At 30.9% G+C, this 20,659-nt stretch overlaps 1 protein-coding gene across 29 annotated transcripts in view; it reads left to right on the forward strand.

Moving 5' to 3' along the window:
- LOC115882536 (zinc finger protein 236-like) overlaps positions 1-20,659 on the forward strand; it is a 108,429-nt gene that overhangs the window by 35,994 nt on the left and 51,776 nt on the right. For 27 of the 29 annotated variants that reach the window (XM_030900658.1, XM_030900663.1, XM_030900669.1 and 24 more), the window contains 11 exons: positions 4,273-4,368; positions 4,450-4,653; positions 5,236-5,322; positions 6,677-6,763; positions 7,047-7,139; positions 12,380-12,757; positions 15,007-15,096; positions 15,796-15,885; positions 17,155-17,244; positions 18,516-18,605; positions 20,162-20,362. In XM_030900658.1, coding sequence (XP_030756518.1) covers positions 4,273-4,368; positions 4,450-4,653; positions 5,236-5,322; positions 6,677-6,763; positions 7,047-7,139; positions 12,380-12,757; positions 15,007-15,096; positions 15,796-15,885; positions 17,155-17,244; positions 18,516-18,605; positions 20,162-20,362 — 1,506 coding nt within the window. The remainder of the gene's footprint in view (positions 1-4,272; positions 4,369-4,449; positions 4,654-5,235; positions 5,323-6,676; positions 6,764-7,046; positions 7,140-12,379; positions 12,758-15,006; positions 15,097-15,795; positions 15,886-17,154; positions 17,245-18,515; positions 18,606-20,161; positions 20,363-20,659) is intronic. The other 2 variants (XM_030900673.1, XM_030900672.1) reach the window with 2 other exon arrangements.

The raw sequence follows: 20,659 nt of genomic DNA on the forward strand, positions 1-20,659 counted from the left end.
AATGCTAGTTTTCTTTATAACTCGATGCATATAGTCTTTCCAGCTAGAGAATATTTAATTTCTACAGATATCATCAAAAAAATGTCAGAAAAGAATTAATTTACTTGTAAAGTCGAATGACAGAGAACAATCATCACTGTCATATACGCTCAGATGCAAAAAAAACGCTACGAAGATTGTTTTTTCTGTTGTTTTTAGCCCTATTTTCATGAATTTTTTAGCAAGCTGTATATAATTATATCAAATTTAATTCGTAAACTCAGTTTTTTATAAACTTTACTATTTGGTATATTATACAGGGTTAATCGAGGGGTTGTTTTTTTACCCGAACTTTGACACACCCTGTGCAATAATTTCGTATGTAGATTCTCCTGAAATATAATTTTAGGGTCAGAACCATGTCTCCTGAGCATTTTGTTTTTTGGATCATGTCAATACATGTCTTGGTTAATTTTTAAGAACGAAATGAACTTGCCACCAACAATTTGCAGTTTTTTCAATTATAATTTAATTTTGAATTTTTTTTTTTAATATGACAAGACAGCTTTGGTGATTATTGTGAACTATATACTACTGTGAACTGCCCATCATGTTCGAAGTTTGGGAAATGCTTGGCAGGAGGTTTAGAGGTCGCGAAGCAGTACCCCAGCTTCATTAAATATACTCCTACTTGAGAAGTCAAACGACAGAGAATAATCGTCATTGTAATTTATTCTCCTGCTTGACAGGCTATAGAGAAGGACATATTAACGCAATTCTTATTAAATTACAGTGATATCAATGATGTTGAATTTACCAACGCGGAAGTCAATAAACAAGAAGAGCAAGTTGTTCAAATCGGCATAAAACAGAATTTAGAGCGGTGATTATACAGGGTGTTATTGAAATGGTTGAAAAAAAATCGGGGGGTGATAGTACTCCTAAAAATAGTAAAAAAAGTTCTTATAAGTATAGGGCGGAAAATTCATATTAAGGGAGTTAGGGGCACTGAAAGGGTGAATTTAAAAAACGGTTGTAGGCTTAAAAAACGAGATAAAATTTCGAGAAAAAAATGCTCTGCCATAAATTTTGACCCTAAATCAAATGGTGATACTGAAAAATTATTTGGAAAAGCGGAAAGGGTAGTTTTTGCAAGGGTAGGGGGTTGTTTTGTGAATAACTTTTTTGGGGTTATTTTTTTGCAACGTGGGTTCATTTTTTGAAAACTACATACTTTTTCCTACAAAAAAGGTACTCTTGTTGCACATCGCCCAGAGTGATGGTTTTCGAGAAAATTGAAGGCAAAGAGTGTGCTCTGATGGGTTTTGCTAACTGGTTAATCAACATAAACTTATGAAAGTTATGGCGGTTCAAAAGTAACCAAGTAGTTATTTAATAATTAATTGGAAAATCAACATTTCATGATTTTTAAAACATCTTATTGCTTTAAAAACGAAATAAACCAATTACAAACAATCCTTATTAAAATAATGCATTCCTTAATTCATTCATAGTAAATGTTTAAAGTGACCACCATTCATTTCAATGCAGACATCTGCTCTTCTTCTCCAAGATCTGCGTACCCTGTGGAATATCCTTGGTGTTTGTCCGAATTTGATTGGAACAGTCAATAATGCGTTGCCGTAGTTGCTCTTCAGTATTAATCGGCACTGAGTAAACCAGAGCTTTCAAAGTGGCCCTAGAAGTAGAAATCTAGTGGATTATTTCGTTTTTTAAAGCAATAAGATATTTTAAAATTCATAAAATTTTGATTGTTCAATTAATTATTTGATAACTACTTGGTTACTTTTGAACCGCCATAACTTTCATAAGTTTATGTTGATACCAACCCATCAGAGCAAACTCTTTGCCTTCAATTTTCTCGAAAACCATCGCTCTGGGCGATGTGCAACAAGAGTACCTTTTTTTGTAGTAAAAAGTATGTAGTTTTCAAAAAATGAACCCACGTTGCAAAAAAAATAACCTCTAAGAAGTTATTCACGAAACAAACCCCTACCCTTGCAAAAACTAGCCTTTCCGCTTTTCCAAATAATTTTTCAGTATCACCATTTGATTTAGGGTCAAAATTTATGGCAAAGCATTTTTTTTCAAAATTTTATCTCGTTTTTTAAGCCTACAATTTCAAAAAACCGTTTTTTAAATTCACCCTTTCGGTGCCCCTAACTCCCTTAATATGCATTTTCAGCCCTATATTTATAGGAACTTTTTTTACTATTTTGAGGAGTACTATCACCCCCTGATTATTCTATTTTTTACACCATTTCAATGATACCCTGTATGTTTACTCGGAGTTTCTTAATTGAGTCTTTAATTATTTTAACATTGTCATAATAAATAATACATGTCGTCAGTGAAACGTGATAACCTGCTAACTCCATTTTTTATGTTGTTGATACGTTTTTTATACCATTAGAAAGAGAAAAAAATACTCTCTAAGTAGGGAAAGCAAATACATTTTTTCCCATTAAAGAAAATTTGCTATTTTAACTCAATAATATTTGCTAACTCCCAGTGATCTAAAATAGCCACCGAAATGCTGCTATCTCCGTAATTTCCCTTACGATCACGCTAGAGTAAACACACGGATTCTTACTCGTATGTTTCTTTAGTACAGTACGTCGCGCGTCGATCCAGGGGTGCAACTTTGTTCAAGTTAGCAACCGATCGTTTAGAAGCGATGTCGAAGCCAGATCGGTACTATGTTCATTGCAAAACTAGTGTCGCTCAAATGCAGCGAAATATGATATCACTATCACACTCTTGCACACGTGTGCGACACGGTCTAGGCTATGTCTAGGCAGTCGCCTCGCCACAAAGCGAGAAATCAGAATATCGCTACGAATCGATGTTGCTACTGAACAGAGTGCCTCAAGCTACAAATTACTTTACTATCGCTTTGAAACATGAACAAAGTTGCATCCCAGGGCCGCACTAGGCCGCACAAAAAAAATTTGGAGATTATTTTAATTTTTGGTTTAATAATTAGTAGATTAAATTTACAAGAAAGAAAATCGAGTGATTCTCAAAATTTTAGCAAAAAATTGGAAATTTTAAAAGTGAAATAACACGGTTGTTTTGGATTTATTTGAAAAAACGGCAAAGAGAAAATATTATGTTTCTTTTATCGAAATTTACCAGCCTTGAAAATATTTGCACTTATATAAGACTCACCCTGTATAGAAATCAAGGAACTACCCTAATGCAAGGTAAACCAATGCAATGCAAAAGCAAATATTGTTAAGAATAAATAATGAACAATAAAGGGGGCCCGCGAAGGCTGGGGCCCCTCTAATAGTTATATATATAATATGGGGTAAGGGGAAAAACGAAATCCTCTATATACGAGCAATTCATCGGCGTGCTATAAATGCGTTAAATAACCATTACTTACTTGTACAAGAATTTCCATAATACCTAATCAGTTTTATTTTTACGTTTACCACGTAAATGATACATAATCTTTATAAAAATTAAAAAAATAAGGAGAAAAGTAATAAAAATTTAATAAAATTTCGCTGTTTTCATCGTATAATGACCGCACTGTTTTCCAAGCTCGGTCTACTACCGACCGTTGTAAAAAAATAGGATAAGCATGGAAGGATTCTACCATATCTTCTAAGAATTATAAGTTTAATTTTTAAATTATTTTCATATAAATTAAGTTCAAAATGTTGCTACTTCAGTTCTTTAAAAAATGCATTAAAAATTTATTCGTTTTTGGACTTGTATGTTTTGCTTCTAGACCGACGATATTATAAATATATGGTTATGAATATCACATTTTTAAAATTTAATTGATTATTTCTAAATCTGTTCGGGTAATATTCAATTCCATTTTCAAAATTTCAAAAAATAAAGGTTGCTATCTCCAGAAATATAATTTTATTTCTTATTTCTGCAAGACGAATATCTGCTATCTCCCTATTGTGTCTGAAAAAATTTAAGTAACACGAAATATTGAGTTTTATTGTTCCCCAGCAAATAAACTGCTTATTTTTTTATCATATTAACGCATGAAAATACTTCCTACATTTGTACATATTTTTTTTGTACCGTTTTTTTTGCTCTCCTGTAAAATTAGTGATGGAGTTAGCAGTTTATCACATTTCACCGACGATGTTTTCTTTATAACTCAATATATGTTGTTATGTGTAGCAAAAGAATGTTGAATTTCCACAGATGTCAGAGAAAAACAGTTACTATTACATATTCTTTTGCTAGACAGCCTGTAGACAAAGAAATATTATTAATGTAATTCTTATTAAATTACAGGGATACTCGCGCTAGTGATCTTTCCAGTATAGAAAACAACGAACAAGAGAAAACTCTTATAATCAAGGAAGAACTTGATGGCGTTTTACGATTTAAGTATGTTTTTTTTACACACAGTAGTAATCGCGTACCTATAATAATAACAACAAATTATAATACGGTAATTTATTTTATTAGAAGAACAACTATGCAGAAAATAATGTTTAAATGTCACCTGTGTGACTACATAACGACAGACATGTCTAACTTTGGTCGTCACAAGGCATTTCACTTGGTACCGCAAAAACACCAGTTGTTTGCTTATGCGCAGTGCAACCAAACATTAATGACAAGAAAGGCCTTACAAACTAATCACCTTGGTAATAATCATACCAATTCCAGGTAAATTTATTGTTAATATAAGAATTATACATAAAACATATTTTATACGTAGTGATAGAAAGTACAATTTGCCTACGAATTAAAATGACAGACAACTGTCACTAGAGAACAACGGCACATACTACAAACACGTAAACGTTTACGTACGCATGCGCATTTCTTATATTTTTAATTTTTTATACACGTAAAAGATTCTTTACGTCTACGTATACGTGCCAGCAGCGGCCGACTCGACCGTAGGCCGTTGTTCTCTACTGTCAGGGATCCAGCCTCTCGTTGGGTAGACTATAGTCTGTCCAGCAAGAGAATGTTTAATTTCGGCAGATTGCGTATAAGAAATGTCAGAAAAAAGTCACTCTACTTGTGAAATGTCAAATGTTAGGGAACATTTGTTACTGTTATATATATTCTGTTGCTAGACACCGTATAGTGAAATAAATATTATTAATGTAGTTCTTTGTTTAAGATTTATACATAGATTATATACATTTTCATAGATATAAGGCTATAATAACCTTCCAAAAATATAATGTCACCATATAGGTGATCCTGTTGTATTTTTTAACTAAAATATTTTGTTAGTTTGACTGTGGACACTGTAGATCTTACCACAGAAGACAATGAACAAGAATTGCAAGTTCAGAACGGCATAGAACAGAAGTTAGAGCTGTAAGTCTAGTTTTAATAGGATTTTTTAACTTATTATTTAACTACTAACTCTCTCTCTCTCTCTCTCTCTCTCTCTCTCTCTCTCTCTCTCAAGGGTACAGATACTAATATTGTCGATATGTCGTTATAGTTAAAAAATAAAAAAAACTGTTTAATTATTTTTTGTTAAAGAGGACCAATTAATCTGATCCCAGTATTTAAACTACATTAATTGACTGTTTACGTTGATTAATAATAATTGCTCCAAATACTAAAAAAATTAATTTTGTGTGTGTATTAGAACAGTGTGGTAAAAAGTAACACCTTCTAAATTTTATTTCATTTTTTGACGAATGCTTCATTTATAAAAACAGAGACGTTCATTTTCATAACATTTTATTATATTGATTTCTGAGCCAAATCCACATTTAATTAGAATACTTTATCAATTAAAACAATTTAAAAGTATGTAATTAACTAATTTTTGGTGTTTTTGGTCGGAAATAATGGTGGTATATTTAATTGGTATACTCTTTTACAAAGATTTAAATAGTTTTTTTTTGTATACCAATGGGCTTGCAATATTTACCACCTGTACATTTTGTACATATATGGTGCTATATAAAAAATCTGAAATGTCAATATTCCATGGGTATAGTGATAAATGAGGTCTAAATTATAAGAAAATACATTTTCTACGAAAACTTGAAGAGATGGGTAAAAAATGGCATAATACAATTTGATAGACAATTACATTGTGCATCTGATTCACGTAAAATATATAGGGTGTTCTATTTAAATTAAACAAGTTATTGCCGTTTAAAGCTAGTAATTATTTAATATAAATTTTTGGACACTCTGTATAAGATAGTAAAATTTTTATTATTGCAGCACAATATATGATCAATAAATAATCTTCAGAAAATATTTAGTATTAAAAACTTTGATACCCTTGGAGAAATGAAGCTTTAAAATTTTTACTGCAATTTCATAAAATTGAAAATATTTCAAAAACGGTAAGGTTTAAGTGTGATAAACCTTAATCAAATTTACCTTTATTTCAATCGTAGAATCCAAAAATACGATAATATACAGGGTGTTCCATTTAAAAAATACAACTATAATATTTTTTACTTATTTGGGACACTCTGTATCTTGTAAAAATATTTTTAAGTTGTAGCTCTAATAGTCCTTCAACGAACCCAAAACTTACAATTTGTAAAAACCTAATCGTTTAGCTACAATACTCCGTGTCGTATGTGGTGAACAACCCTGTAGTATATACAGAACTGTCATATATACTCACTTGCTAGCCTCTTGCTAGACAACCTATAGTGAAAGAAATATTATTAATATAATTCTTATTAAATTACAGTGATATTCACGACGTTGAACTTACAAGCTCGGAAGGCAATATTCAAGAAGAGCAAGTTCAAAACTGCATAGAACCGAAGTTAGAGCTGTAAGTATAGTTTTATAAGGAACTTTTTATTTTTTTATTTATCTATTTCATCACTATCATATTAATTAATGCATGTTTTCTTTACATCTTGATGAATATAGTCTGTCCAGCTAGAGAGTATTTAATTTCGACAGATGTTATCAAAAAAATGTCAGAAAAGAATCAATCTACTCGTGAAGTCAAATGACAGAGAACAATCGTCACTGTCTTATATAACATATTCACTAGCTAGACAGCTTATAGTGAAAGAAATATTATTAATATAATTCTTATTAAATTATAGTGATATCCATTACGATGAACTTACCATCGCGGGGGACTATAAACAAGAAGAATATTTTCAAACCAATATTTTATCTGATGATAAGTTAGAGCTGTAAGTATGTTTTTACTCATTGTTTTGATTAGTTCTTTATTTAAATAGTTTGAAATGTCGAAGATAATCTACGCATAAATTAAAACGACGGAGAATAACTGTCTGCTATACAGGGTCGCTGATATGTATGGGAACAGTCGATTATTAGGTAAAATATAAAAGGTACCGCAAAAAGTTAAATATAAAAGTTGTAGGGTTTTTAAATATATATTAGCGGGTAATAAATTTAAGTATACAGGGTCGCTCATAAAGTCGTGGCACATGAAAGTTTCATTTTTTTAAATGAAACCCCCTGTATATTGGTGCGTATTTCGGTTCTTCCTTCAATTCTAAGCAAAAATCAAGATACACATAATGTACCTCAAACCCAAGGACTGTATATATTCTAAAGGACTGTTCGATCGCGTCAAATCGCCGCTGTCCTAGTCGCCGTGGAATGCTACGTCACGCGCTGACCAGCGCTCCACAGTGCGGCGGATGGTTATTCTAGCGGGACAAAATCTCAAGCGCAATGTTTGGAACTTAAAATCTAAGAACGTAGCAAATGGTCTAATATATAGCAACTATATGGTTAAATTTATTTATTTATTAACAACTTAATTTATTAATAAATAAATACAAGATAATAAAACGATATGATATTATTCGTACATGATACACAAAAACCGTATTGTAAACTATTGCCAAATACATAAAATTATGATATCAAAAAACTCTTTAGCAGTTATTTTTAAATTAATTTGTAATCTTGTGACACCCTCTATAATTTATTTTAAAAAAATATATTTTATTTTGAAAATAATAAATAAGATAGATATTTTAATTTTAATTTTAACACTCGGTAATTGTAAATTCATATATTAAGTATCTAAGACAATTTTTTAAACTCAGTGCCTTTTGATGGAGTTGTTTTGTTTTTATACTATCCGATTGAAATGAATCTTTTTGGGCATTCACCTGTTAAGCTTGAACTCCCTGTGACTGCGACTACCTGTGTTGGTAACTATTGGTAACTCAAAAGATCTACATCATTCAATATATCGATATTTGAAAAAAAAGTGTAAGTTTGATATCTGCAGAACAAAGGCACGAAGGATTTTAACAAATAATATACATACAGTAGAAAAGTACATACCTTTGGCAATCTTCAACATAATTTGGCTTTCTAATAAAATGTATAAGCATTTGTAAATATTTTGTTTTCGTATGATCTCTGCCTTGCTGAGCAGAAAACGACCAAATTTGGTTGATAAAAATGTATCGAAATACAAAGAATATTCATGCATTTTTTATCAATTGGAATGTCTACTATTTATTCTTATCAGTACACATTTTTTGGCTTATTTCTAACCAAACGCTTTTGTCCCGCTAAATTTATCTTCCAACGCACTGTGCGCTCGTCCGTCAAATGCAAAAATAACTGTCACTGTCTAAAATCTTTAGCGCCAACTTCAACTCGGTCAGTAGATGACGTAAAAAACTGACAGTGCAGGAAGATAGGAATCGAACTATCCTTATCTCTATAGTATCCTTGCCTCAAACCAACCGTTTCCGAGTTATTAACTTTTGAAAATATCACTTAAACAATTCGATTTAATTAATTTTGATGTATTCGGCTTCATTTAACGATGCCATTCTGGGGAAACTGTGGTACTTAATAATATTTGACATTAGTTTTCAAGTTAGCTCAAAATCAAAACTTCATAGTTCAGAAATTGTTGAATTTAGGTACATAATCGAAATACACATTATATATATATATATATATATATATATATATATATATATATATATATATATATATATATATATATATATATATATATAACCAAAACTAAGAAGAAAATTCTTGGGGGGATAGCGGTCTAGAGGCAAAAAATTAAACAATTTATTACAAACGCCGAGCTTTCGGAAAATATATTTCCTTTTTCAAGGCTAAAACATATCACAAAAGTCAACTGAATATAATATAATATTATATAAACTTACGTGTAAAAAGTTTAATTATAAAAATAGAAAAATATATCAATTTCCATATGGAAGAAAGGAACTAAAATTTTGTATAAAAGTTAAAATCTTCTTAAAAATTCATGATTTCTGACATTACTAAAAATTATTTTGACATAGAAAGGTAAATTTAATTATTGATAAAAAACACGTAAAAAACATATAAGGTTAATCACAAGTTACAAATAAAAATAAAGAAAAAATCAAATTTTAAATATTATTTTTATTTTTAATAAAATGAATTAATGTGATTGATACACTACATAATATTGATTTTAAAAATGCAAAAATTTTGGATACTGAATTTAATACTAATAAAAGACTTTTTCTTGAAATGGTAGAAATTTACATTAATGATAATTGTATTAATAAAAGAAAAGATATTGAGGATCTTAGTAATATATATTCTTTCTTACTCCATTTTATTAAAAATAAAAATAATATTTAAAATTTGATTTTTTATTTTTATTTGTAACTTGTGATTAACCTTATATGTTTTTTACGTGTTTTTTATCAATAATTAAATTTACCTTTCTATGTCAAAATAATTTTTAGTAATGTCAGAAATCATGAATTTTTAAGAAGATTTTAACTTTTATACAAAATTTTAGTTCCTTTCTTCCATATGGAAATTGATATATTTTTCTATTTTTATAATTAAACTTTTTACACGTAAGTTTATATAATATTATATTATATTCAGTTGACTTTTGTGATATGTTTTAGCCTTGAAAAAGGAAACATATTTTCCGAAAGCTCGGCGTTTGTAATAAATTATTTAATTTTTTGCCTCTAGACCGCTATCCCCAAGAATTTTCTTCTTAGTTTTGGTTATAATTGATCGGTCAAGACTTCCTCTTTGTATATTTGTATATATATATATATATATATATATATTTTTTTTTTTTTTTTTTCGTTTCTTTGACCTGTATACTATATATTTTTTTGTTTTCACTCTTGGCTTTAGGTCGTTGAGTTGCAAAGATGTTTCTAGATTTTGTTCATTATTTTTTTATTTTGTGACGACGTTTCGACAGTATATGTCTTTTTCAAGCCTCTTGAACGTAGATTCTTTCAGAGTTAAAATTTGTTAAACTGGACAACACAATAACACATATTACTATTGTTTTTAATTGTTTTTGGACATTACACTTAACTACGAGCGCGTACGTATTTCCTTGCCGATCGCTCTGTATAAAACACATTCATCGGTTCAATACCCGATGTCTACTTTCTCACCGGTATTGAACCGATGAATGTGTTTTATACAGAGCGATCGGCAAGGAAATACGTACGCGCTCGTAGTTAAGTGTAATGTCCAAAAACAATTAAAAACAATAGTAATATGTGTTATTGTGTTGTCCAGTCTGAAAGAATCTACGTTCAAGAGGCTTGAAAAAGACATATACTGTCGAAACGTCGTCACAAAATAAAAAATAATGAACAAAATCTAGAAACATCTTTGCAACCCCAACGACCTAAAAGCCAAGAGTGAAAAACAAAAATATATATATATATATATATATATATATATATATATATATATATATATATATATATATATATATATATATATATATATATATATATATATATATATATATATATATATATATATATATATATAATAACCAAAAACCTTTCTACCCGAAGGTGTAAGGTATACTAAATTAAATAAATTCACTTAATTGCTACACTATACACAAATTGTTTTCATTTATTTTTGTCTCTTGCTCAACTTTTGGCTTCTGTTAATGTTAGTCTCTATCCTGCACTATCTTCTCTATTGTGTCATTCCATGTTTTAGTTGGTCTTCCCCTTGGTCTCTTTCCCTGCATTTTAGCTTCCCACACGCCTTTTACTTGTATGTCGTTGTTCATTCTGATCAAATATCCATACCACTTATTGCTCAATTTTATTCAGGATCGAGTTTACTTTTAGTTCCTCTCTTATAAACCTGTTTCTTAGTCTATCTTTCCTTGTTACCCCAAATACTCTTCGTAGATATAACATCTCCATTCTTTGGATCTTACTCTTCAATCTTTTAGTTAATACCCAACTTTCACAGCCAAAAAACAACGTCGGTATGAATACTGTCTTGTATACACTCATCTTCACTGCTCTCGAGATTTCTTTTTTATTTAAGAAACTTCTTCTGTTCTTAATGGCTTGATACAAGCGGGACGTGTTGCCAATTCTTTCGATAATTTCCATCTCTTGTTCTCCTGTGCTACTGATGTTCACACCCAAATATTTGTATGAATCGACTTGTTCTAAATTGATGTCATTTATCTCTATATTCATATTGGCTTCTGTTTTACCTAAAATCATAACTTTAGTTTTAATCTCATTGATTTTTAGATTTCTCTTTCCAAGAGCTTCCAGCCATATTTCTAAATTTCTTTTCAGTTCTTTTTCGCTGTTAGCTAAAATTGCCAAGTCATCTGCAAATGCACATTCTTTTATCCAAATTGGTTGTAGATTTCTATGACCGGCGTATACTCTTATAACAGCTGCACTTTTATCCTTTATTATATCTCATCCATAACTAAATTAAACAGTGCCGGGCTGAGGACTCCACCTTGTCTCAGCCCTTCATTTACGGTAAAAATATCCGAAACCACATTGTCTGTTCTTACATAGTTCCTTGTGTTTTTGTATAAACACATTATGGCACTCTTCAGGTTTGAATAGACATTCCTTTTCATTTGGCTATTGCACACGACTTGTCTAGGAACCCTTTTTCGATATCTAAGAATGCTACATATATATTTTTCCCCGTTACTTTTATTCTTTCTGCCATTTGTTTGAGCGTGAATATATGGTCCTGCACACTACTTCCCTTTCTGAAGCCACTCTGTGCTTGATCGAGTATTTCATCTGTGTCCCCCTTTAATCGTTATTCCAGAATTCTTTCAAACACCTTCGATGGTATGCTAAGCAAATTGATGCCTCTATAGTTTGCACATGATGTTTTATCACCTTTCTTGAATATAGGCAAAATAATTCCCAATTCCCAGTCTCGGGGTACTTCCTCTTCATTTATAATTTTATTGAGCAAATACACATAATGTACCTAAATTCAACAATTTCCGAATTGTGACATGTCAAAGATTTCTAACAATTCTGATATGTCAAAGATAATCTAGTCATAAATTAAATCGCTCTGTCGCTGACACAACACCAGAGACAGATAAAATATATTTATTAATATAATTATTACTAAATTACAGCGACATCAATACTGTCGATCTTACCAGCACAGAGACCAATGAACAAGAAGAACACGTTTCAAACAGTGTAGAACAGAAATTAGAACTTGTTGTTGTTCTAAACAGAGTAGATGCTGATGGTGTTGTAAATAATACTGTCGATCTTACCAGCACAGAGACCAACGAACAAGAAGAACAAGTTTCAAACAGTGTAGAACAGAAGTTAGAACTTGTTGTTGTTCTAAACAGACTAGATTCTGATGGTGTTGTAAATAATACTGTCGATCTTACCAGCACAGAGACCAACGAACAAGAAGAACAAGTTTCAAACAATGTAGAACAGAAGTTAGAACTTGTTGTTGTTCTAAACAGACTAGATTGTGATGGTATTGTAAATAGGTATGTTTTTTACTAAGTGTCCTTTTTTAAGTAATTTTGCTGTTAAAAAATATAAATACACTCACCGGCACGAAAAACGGGCAATGCAAATCTTCTCTTGAGCTGTCTAACGAGCTTAACAGATTATTAATAAAGTACTTTTCAATATTAAACTCCATTAAAAAGAAGAAGCAAACGTAAAAGCAGAGAACAGGCACATTAAAAATGCATAAAAGATAAATTTTATAATAGAGGTATTGAAATTTAGAAAACGTCAACATTTGACGTTTCCAGTATTTTACCAAACCGTTCCGTATCAGACCGATGTTTTTCAGGAACCGCTCTTTACCGGTCTGGTTCGCCTGGTTTTACAACGGAATACAGTCTAAATTAAAAATTGAAGTTGCCATCTGTCAATTTCCCTCGTATAAATGACAGATGGGAACGTTCATTTTTAATTTAGAACGGGGTACTAAAAAGAAACAAACCAAACCAAATAATTTAGCTCCAAACGGCTTTAAAACATCAAAATCGGCTCACTAAAACAAAATATATAATTATATTCAAATAAAAATTATACTTTAAGGTGCCCGTTTTTCGTGCCGGTGAGTGTAGTTATAAGTTTATAAACCCATTACAAGATTGTAATATTTTAAAATTATTTGACCAGAAAAAAGACAAAGAGGAAAAGTGGAAGAGTGGGAAAAAATCTTTATAAATGTTCCATGTGTGACTACCGAACGTCATTTTCTTATAAGATGAAATATCACAAAGTAGTTCACTTGGCAACGGAAGAAGGAGAGGGGTACTGTTGTGCGTACTGTAATTCGTCAAGATTTCGTTTAATACATCACCTTAACGAATTTCATACTGGCTGCATGAAAGTTTATTGATAATCTAAGAATTATGCATAGAAAATAATATCCTGAAAACCCATATTATACGACGGTAGTGTTATATATGTTACAATACGTTGGAAATCAGTGATTGTTAACAATTACTAGCAAAAGCTCACATTCACTGATTTGCTAAGATTACGCCAGTGAAAGTTCAACAGCTATTTTTGAAACCAACTTTTACTAGTGAAAGCTAGCATTCCCTGGACGATAGCAGTGAGTTTGAAAGATTCAATTAGCGCGGTTGCCACAAGTTGTAAAATATAAGGATAAGTTGAATAATAGGCAATATAAGGATAACATTAAATTAGGCTAAACGTTGGAAACGTTGACAGACATCTGACGTAAATTCGCTTTGTTTTTTGTGGTTATGTGTTATTGTTTTGTTATCGTGGTAAAAAGTGCTGTGCGGTATTTTCCCTATGGAGGACATTTTCTGTGAAAAATTAAGGTAAACTAGGCACTCGCTAGAAGGTAATAGTGCTTGTTTTTCATTTTTGCAATATAATGAAGTCATAGCAAAAGTTAAGCATGCAAGAGAAAAGTATATTTTAAGGAACTTAGTGACTATAAACTTATTAAACGTTTTGATATGCTTGAAGTAGCGGGTTTGAAAAGACGAATAACTCCCGTTGAAGAAAATTCGGGCATACTTTATTTTATCCACGATGAAGAGCTTTATTAAAAAAACTTTGTACCAATAAGTAATCTTATGTTTATAAATGTTTTTTTTTAATTGTTTTGTACGCTTTAAAACGTTTACTATGTTTTCTCTTTTAATATTTAGAAGGTTATGTCGTTATTTTCTGTAATTTTTAATAAATATACTAAAGAAGTAAATTGTAATTTTAAGATAGCAAAATAAAACACTAAATCACCACAATACACCAAAACACTTTTACTTTTAGACTGGACGCGCGTTTCGCTAACCATGTTAGCATCGTCAGCAGATGATTAAAAACTCTTGAGTTTTTAATCATCTCCTGATGATGAACACCAAAGGTTCCAACCCCCAACTGTAATTTTAAGATATGTGGATCACCTTGAATATTGAGGTGGTCCAATATTCTTAAAAGTTTTATTTGTTCAAATTTTCACCAACGTTCTTCCTCGCCACACTCGCTCTATGCAGTAGAATAACTTTTACTGGCAACCTTTAGTAGTAAATGTTACTTTCACTAGTGAATGTTAGAAATTACCAGGAAAAGTCGACAAATCTCTTTAAAATACTACATTCACTGCGTAATTGTTAGCACTTCCTAGTGAATGTTAATAATCATTGAATTTCCGACTTTCACTGTAACATATATATTTTTTCGCTGTATATAGGACTAGAGAAAAAAATTAATGTATGTTTTTTTTATTGAATTACAGTGATATTCAGGCTATTAAACTTACCAGTACGGTAGACCATAAACAAGAAAACCATGTTCAAAAGAGGGAAGCATCTGATAGTGAGGAGTTGTAAGTATATTTTTACTCAGTGTTGGCTAATTTCTTAGTTAACTATTTTGGCATAGTCACATTTATTAACGTCTAAATAACTGAATTTACTGAGTGTCTATTAAATAAGTGCAAGTATTTGAACTGGTCTGGTAGTATAGTTCGAATCGAGAAACGGCCATTATATAAGTATATTTTTTACAATCTTGACAATTAATTTTCGGGAAATTTTCAAAAAACTTTTTAGTGCCGCAGGTCCATTCTGATGGAATTTCTTGACAGTTCGGCGAGTTTTATAAAAAAACACAAGAGATAAAAAAGTTTCTAAACAAACAAATAGATAGATTTTTCTTTAAATTTCGTTAACACGAATGATAGGGGTAATTTATTTCAACCCCTTTCACTCATTTTAAAAAAGTGAGGAAATTACCAGAAAGTGTGTTTTCATAACAGTAATGATTCCATAAAATTTCATTAGTCTATCTCTATTCGTTTTCAAGATAAAAAATAAAAACATTATTTTTCCGCCATCTTTGTACCGCGATATCTCCCTAATGGTTGACTTTTGACCCAACGTTTATGAAGCAAACTACCCTTTATTTTGAACAAGGAATCCCCCATGAAGTTTTTCGCATTTGTTTTGAAACACCCTGTATTTGTATTTTCGCTGTATAGGACTAGAGAAAAAATTGAATGTATATTATTTTTATTAAATTACAGTGATATTCAGGCTATTGAGCTTACCAGTACGGTAGACAATAAACAAGAAAACCATGTTCAAAAGAGGGAAGCATCTGATAGTGAGGAGTTGTAAGTATATTTTTACTTATTTTGTCACAGTCACACTTATTAACATCTGACTGAATGTACTGAGTGTCTATTAAATAAGTGCAAGTATTGTACTGGTCTGGTAGTATCGTTCGAATCCAGAAACGGCCATAAGTATATTTTTACAATAAAAATTGTTAAAAATTTTACATCTTGATAATTTTCGAGAAAATTACAAAAAACTTTTTAGTGCCGCAGGTCCAGGTCCTGCATTTTTTATATCAGGTTTTGAAAGAATTCGGTCTCCTAAGTACAATGATATGCCACACTTAATATTTTTTGTTTCAGGCATTTAAACACAATTTATTTAAACTAATTTCAAGTCCAGCTCTTTTTTTTAATATTTAATCTATTCATTGTTACAATATTGATGATCTTTTAAACTTAACAATGACGTGAGATAAAACATTGAATACGGGAAATCAAATACAATAAAATAAAAAATAATATAAATATAGTATATAGTATAATATAAAAATATAAAAACAAATATAAATTAGTAAAATCAACCAACCCCACCAAATAACCAACTAACCAATGAATTAACACCCTCCAAATAACCACGCTAACCAACCCGCCAAATAACTAAACCAATCCAACCAAAAAGAGTGAAACCAATGCAATAAGATCACGCTATAAGCAAAAAAAAATATAAAAAAGTCTTGGTCGGCGTGAGATTTGAACCACGGACCATTCGCGTACGAAGCGATAGCTTCAGCCACTGACTCACAGGTGCTATTGCAAAATGCTTAAGGCTAGGCATTACTTTCCGCCGACATGAACGACGTCACAATATCTATTAACGGCATTTTAGTAGGCTACCGTTTAACGGCTGTTTAAGTACATCGTTATTTTTTTGCATGTATTTGATAAGATTTTTCTTTAAATTTCGTTAACAAGTATGATAGGGGTAATTTATTTCAACCCCTTCCACTCATTTTAAAAAAGTGAGAAAATTACCAGAAAGTGTGTTTTCATAACAGTAATGCTTCCATAAAATTTCATTAGTCTATCTCTATTCGTTTTTAAGATAAAAAATAAAAACATTATTTTTCCGCCATCTTTGTACCGCGATATCTCCCTAATGGTTGACTTTTGACCCAACGTTTATGAAGCAAACTACCCTTTATTTTGAACAAGGAATCACCCCATGAAGTTTTTCGCATTTGTTTTGAAACACCCTGTATATGTATTTTCGCTGTATAGGACTAGAGAAAAAATTGAATGTATATTATTTTTATTAAATTACAGTGATATTCAGGCTATTGAGCTTACCAGTACGGTAGACAATAAACAAGAAAACCATGTTCAAAAGAGGGAAGCATCTGATAGTGAGGAGTTGTAAGTATATTTTTACTTATTTTGTCATAGTCACACTTATTAACATCTGACTGAATGTACTGAGTGTCTATTAAATAAGTGCAAGTATTGTACTGGTCTGGTAGTATAGTTCGAATCCAGAAACGGCCATAAGTATATTTTTACAATAAAAATTGTTAAAAATTTTACATCTTGATAATTTTCGAGAAAATTACAAAAAACTTTTTAGTGCCGCAGGTCCAGGTCCTGCATTTTTTATATCAGGTTTTGAAAGAATTCGGTCTCCTAAGTACAATGATATGCCACACTTAATATTTTTTTGTTTCAGGCATTTAAACACAATTTATTTAAACTAATTTCAAGTCCGGCTCTTTTTTTTAATATTTAATCTATTCATTGTTACAATATTGATGATCTTTTAAACTTAACAATGACGTGAGATAAAACATTGAATAAGGAAAATCAAATACAATAAAATAAAAAATAATATAAATATAGTATATAGTATAATATAAAAAATATAAAAAACAAATATAAATTAGTAAAAATCAACCAACCCCACCAAATAACCAACTAACCAATGAATTAACACCCTCCAAATAACCACGCTAACCAACCCGCCAAATAACTAAACCAATCCAACCAAAAAGAGTGAAACCAATGCAATAAGATCACGCTATAAGCAAAAAAAATATAAAAAAGTCTTGGTCGGCGTGAGATTTGAACCACGGACCATTCGCGTACGAAGCGACAGCCTCAGCCACTGACCCACAGGTGCTATTGCAAAATGCTTAAGGCTAGGCATTACTTTCCGCCGACATGAACGACGTCACAATATCTATTAACGGCATTTTAGTAGGCTACTGTTTAACGGCTGTTTAGGTACATCGTTTTTTTTTGCATGTATTTGTTAAGATTTTTCTTTAAATTTCGTTAACAAGGATGATAGGGGTAATTTATTTCAACCCCTTCCACTCATTTTAAAAAAGTGAGAAGATTGCCAGAAAGTGTGTTTTCATAACAGTAATGCTTCCATAAAATTTCATTAGTCTATCTCTATTCGTTTTTAAGATAAAAAATAAAAACATTATTTTTCCGCCATCTTTGTACCGCGATATCTCCCTAATGGTTGACTTTTGACCCAACGTTTATGAAGCAAACTACCCTTTATTTTGAACAAGGAATCACCCCATGAAGTTTTTCGCATTTGTTTTGAAACACCCTGTATATGTATTTTCGCTGTATAGGACTAGAGAAAAAATTGAATGTATATTATTTTTATTAAATTACAGTGATATTCAGGCTATTGAGCTTACCAGTACGGTAGACAATAAACAAGAAAACCATGTTCAAAAGAGGGAAGCATCTGATAGTGAGGAGTTGTAAGTATATTTTTACTTATTTTGACATAGTCACACTTATTAACGTCTGACTGAATGTACTGAGTGTCTATTAAATAAGTGCAAGTATTGTACTGGTCTGGTAGTATAGTTCGAATCCAGAAACGGCCATAAGTATATTTTTACAATAAAAATTGTTAAAAATTTTACATCTTGATAATTTTCGAGAAATTACAAAAAACTTTTTAGTGCCGCAGGTCCAGGTCCTGCATTTTTTATATCAGGTTTTGAAAGAATTCGGTCTCCTAAGTACAATGATATGCTACACTTAATATTTTTTTGCTTCAGGTATTTAAACACAATTTATTTAAACTAATTTCAAGTCCGGCTCTTTTTTTTAATATTTAATCTATTCATTGTTACAATAGTGATGATCTTTTAAACTTAACAATGACGTGAGAAAAAACATTGAATACGGAAATTCAAATACAATAAAATAATAAAAAATAATATAAATATAGTATAAACAATCAAATCATTTCCCCGGAAAATGGATTGGAAATGGTGGAGCAGTATAATGGCCAGCGAGGTTCCTGGACCTGTCGCCAAAGGGCGGGGGCATTACTTGATGTCATTTGTAAAAGTGTAATCAATACACCTTAACATTTACAACAAAGATACAAAATGCATTCAGAAGTATACGAAGAAGATCTGTTGAAAGGGCTATACATAAAATTGAACGAAAAATAAATGTGTGCAATATAGGGAGGGTGGTAACTATTTCAAACATGTAGAGCATTAGAAACTTGTTTGTAGAAGTTGATATATTTATAATAACTAAGATTAATATTATGCATATTATTAGATCGTACATTGAGATTTCAAATTCACAAAAAAAGTTAATAATATCTTTTGAATTGCTGACCTGGATATTATTTATTTGAATCTTTCAATTGGTTCGATTTTTCTTATTCAATGTTAATTAACGCTCACCAATATTGTTGCGATGAATATAATCAGGTTAAATAATTTAAAAATCCAGAGTCGGACATGAAATTATCTTAAATAATAATTAAAGAGTTTTATTGTTGTTAAAGTATCCAAAACAAAAAAAATATAAAGTGTGGTATATCGTTGTACTCAGGACACCGAATTCTTTGAAAATCTGAAATAAAAAATGCAGGTCCGTATTTAATAAAAAATAATTTAGCCTATGTATCTCACAAATTATCAGCTAATTTGAAAATCTAGTAGCAGATAGACCAAAACCGTAGCTAGTCTAGAATCAGATAGCCCTGATAAAGTGGCTATCAGAATGTGTAATTATATTTTTGAATTTTTAAAAATTAACGGGAGGAGAAAATAAAATTTATTTTCAAAAAAATCCGTTTTTCTCAAAAAACTCAGCAATCCTTGAAATTTTTGAAACTTTTTTGGTACCATATTGGCAAACATCCTAAGGCGCAACTTTGTCCCATTTAATTATCTTCGTATCTAATACGGTTTCCGAGATACCAATGCTCGTACTTCGAATTTGTAGCACTCTGTATATGCCTATTTTGTATCGTCATAAAACTGTAATATTTTAAAATTATTAGAACTATTGAAGTGGATAAACGGGTCTATGACTGTACCGTGTGTGGCTACCAAACTACTATTAAAAAAAACTTAGAACGACACCAGCAAGTTCACTTAAGTCGGGAAGAACGACAGTTGGTTTCTTGTCCGCTCTGCGACAAAAAATATACGACAAAGAGCAGCTTAAACTATCATCTTGTCGGAAATCACCATGCTTTCACGTAAGTTTATTAATATAGTCTGTCCAACGAGAGGATCCATGACAGTGACAATTGTGTACGTGATTTTAATTCACAGTCGAATTGTAATTTCTGTTTTATTTTTGATGTCGTCTGTCGAAATCTTCCCTGACTTGTTGGACAGACTATAATATAAGAATTATTACGCATAAACAATCTAAACCCTGGTAACCTAGACTAAATGGTTATAGATTCTTGGCTCCTTATAATCAAGCAGACAATAATTTGTAATTCATTGGTTTAGTTTTATTTTCAAAATTTTGCTGAAATTTATTTTTT

This window comes from Sitophilus oryzae, unplaced genomic scaffold (assembly GCF_002938485.1).
Source record: "Sitophilus oryzae breed Bouriz unplaced genomic scaffold, Soryzae_2.0 scaffold_177_pilon_pilon, whole genome shotgun sequence".
NCBI lineage: Eukaryota > Metazoa > Arthropoda > Insecta > Coleoptera > Curculionidae > Sitophilus > Sitophilus oryzae.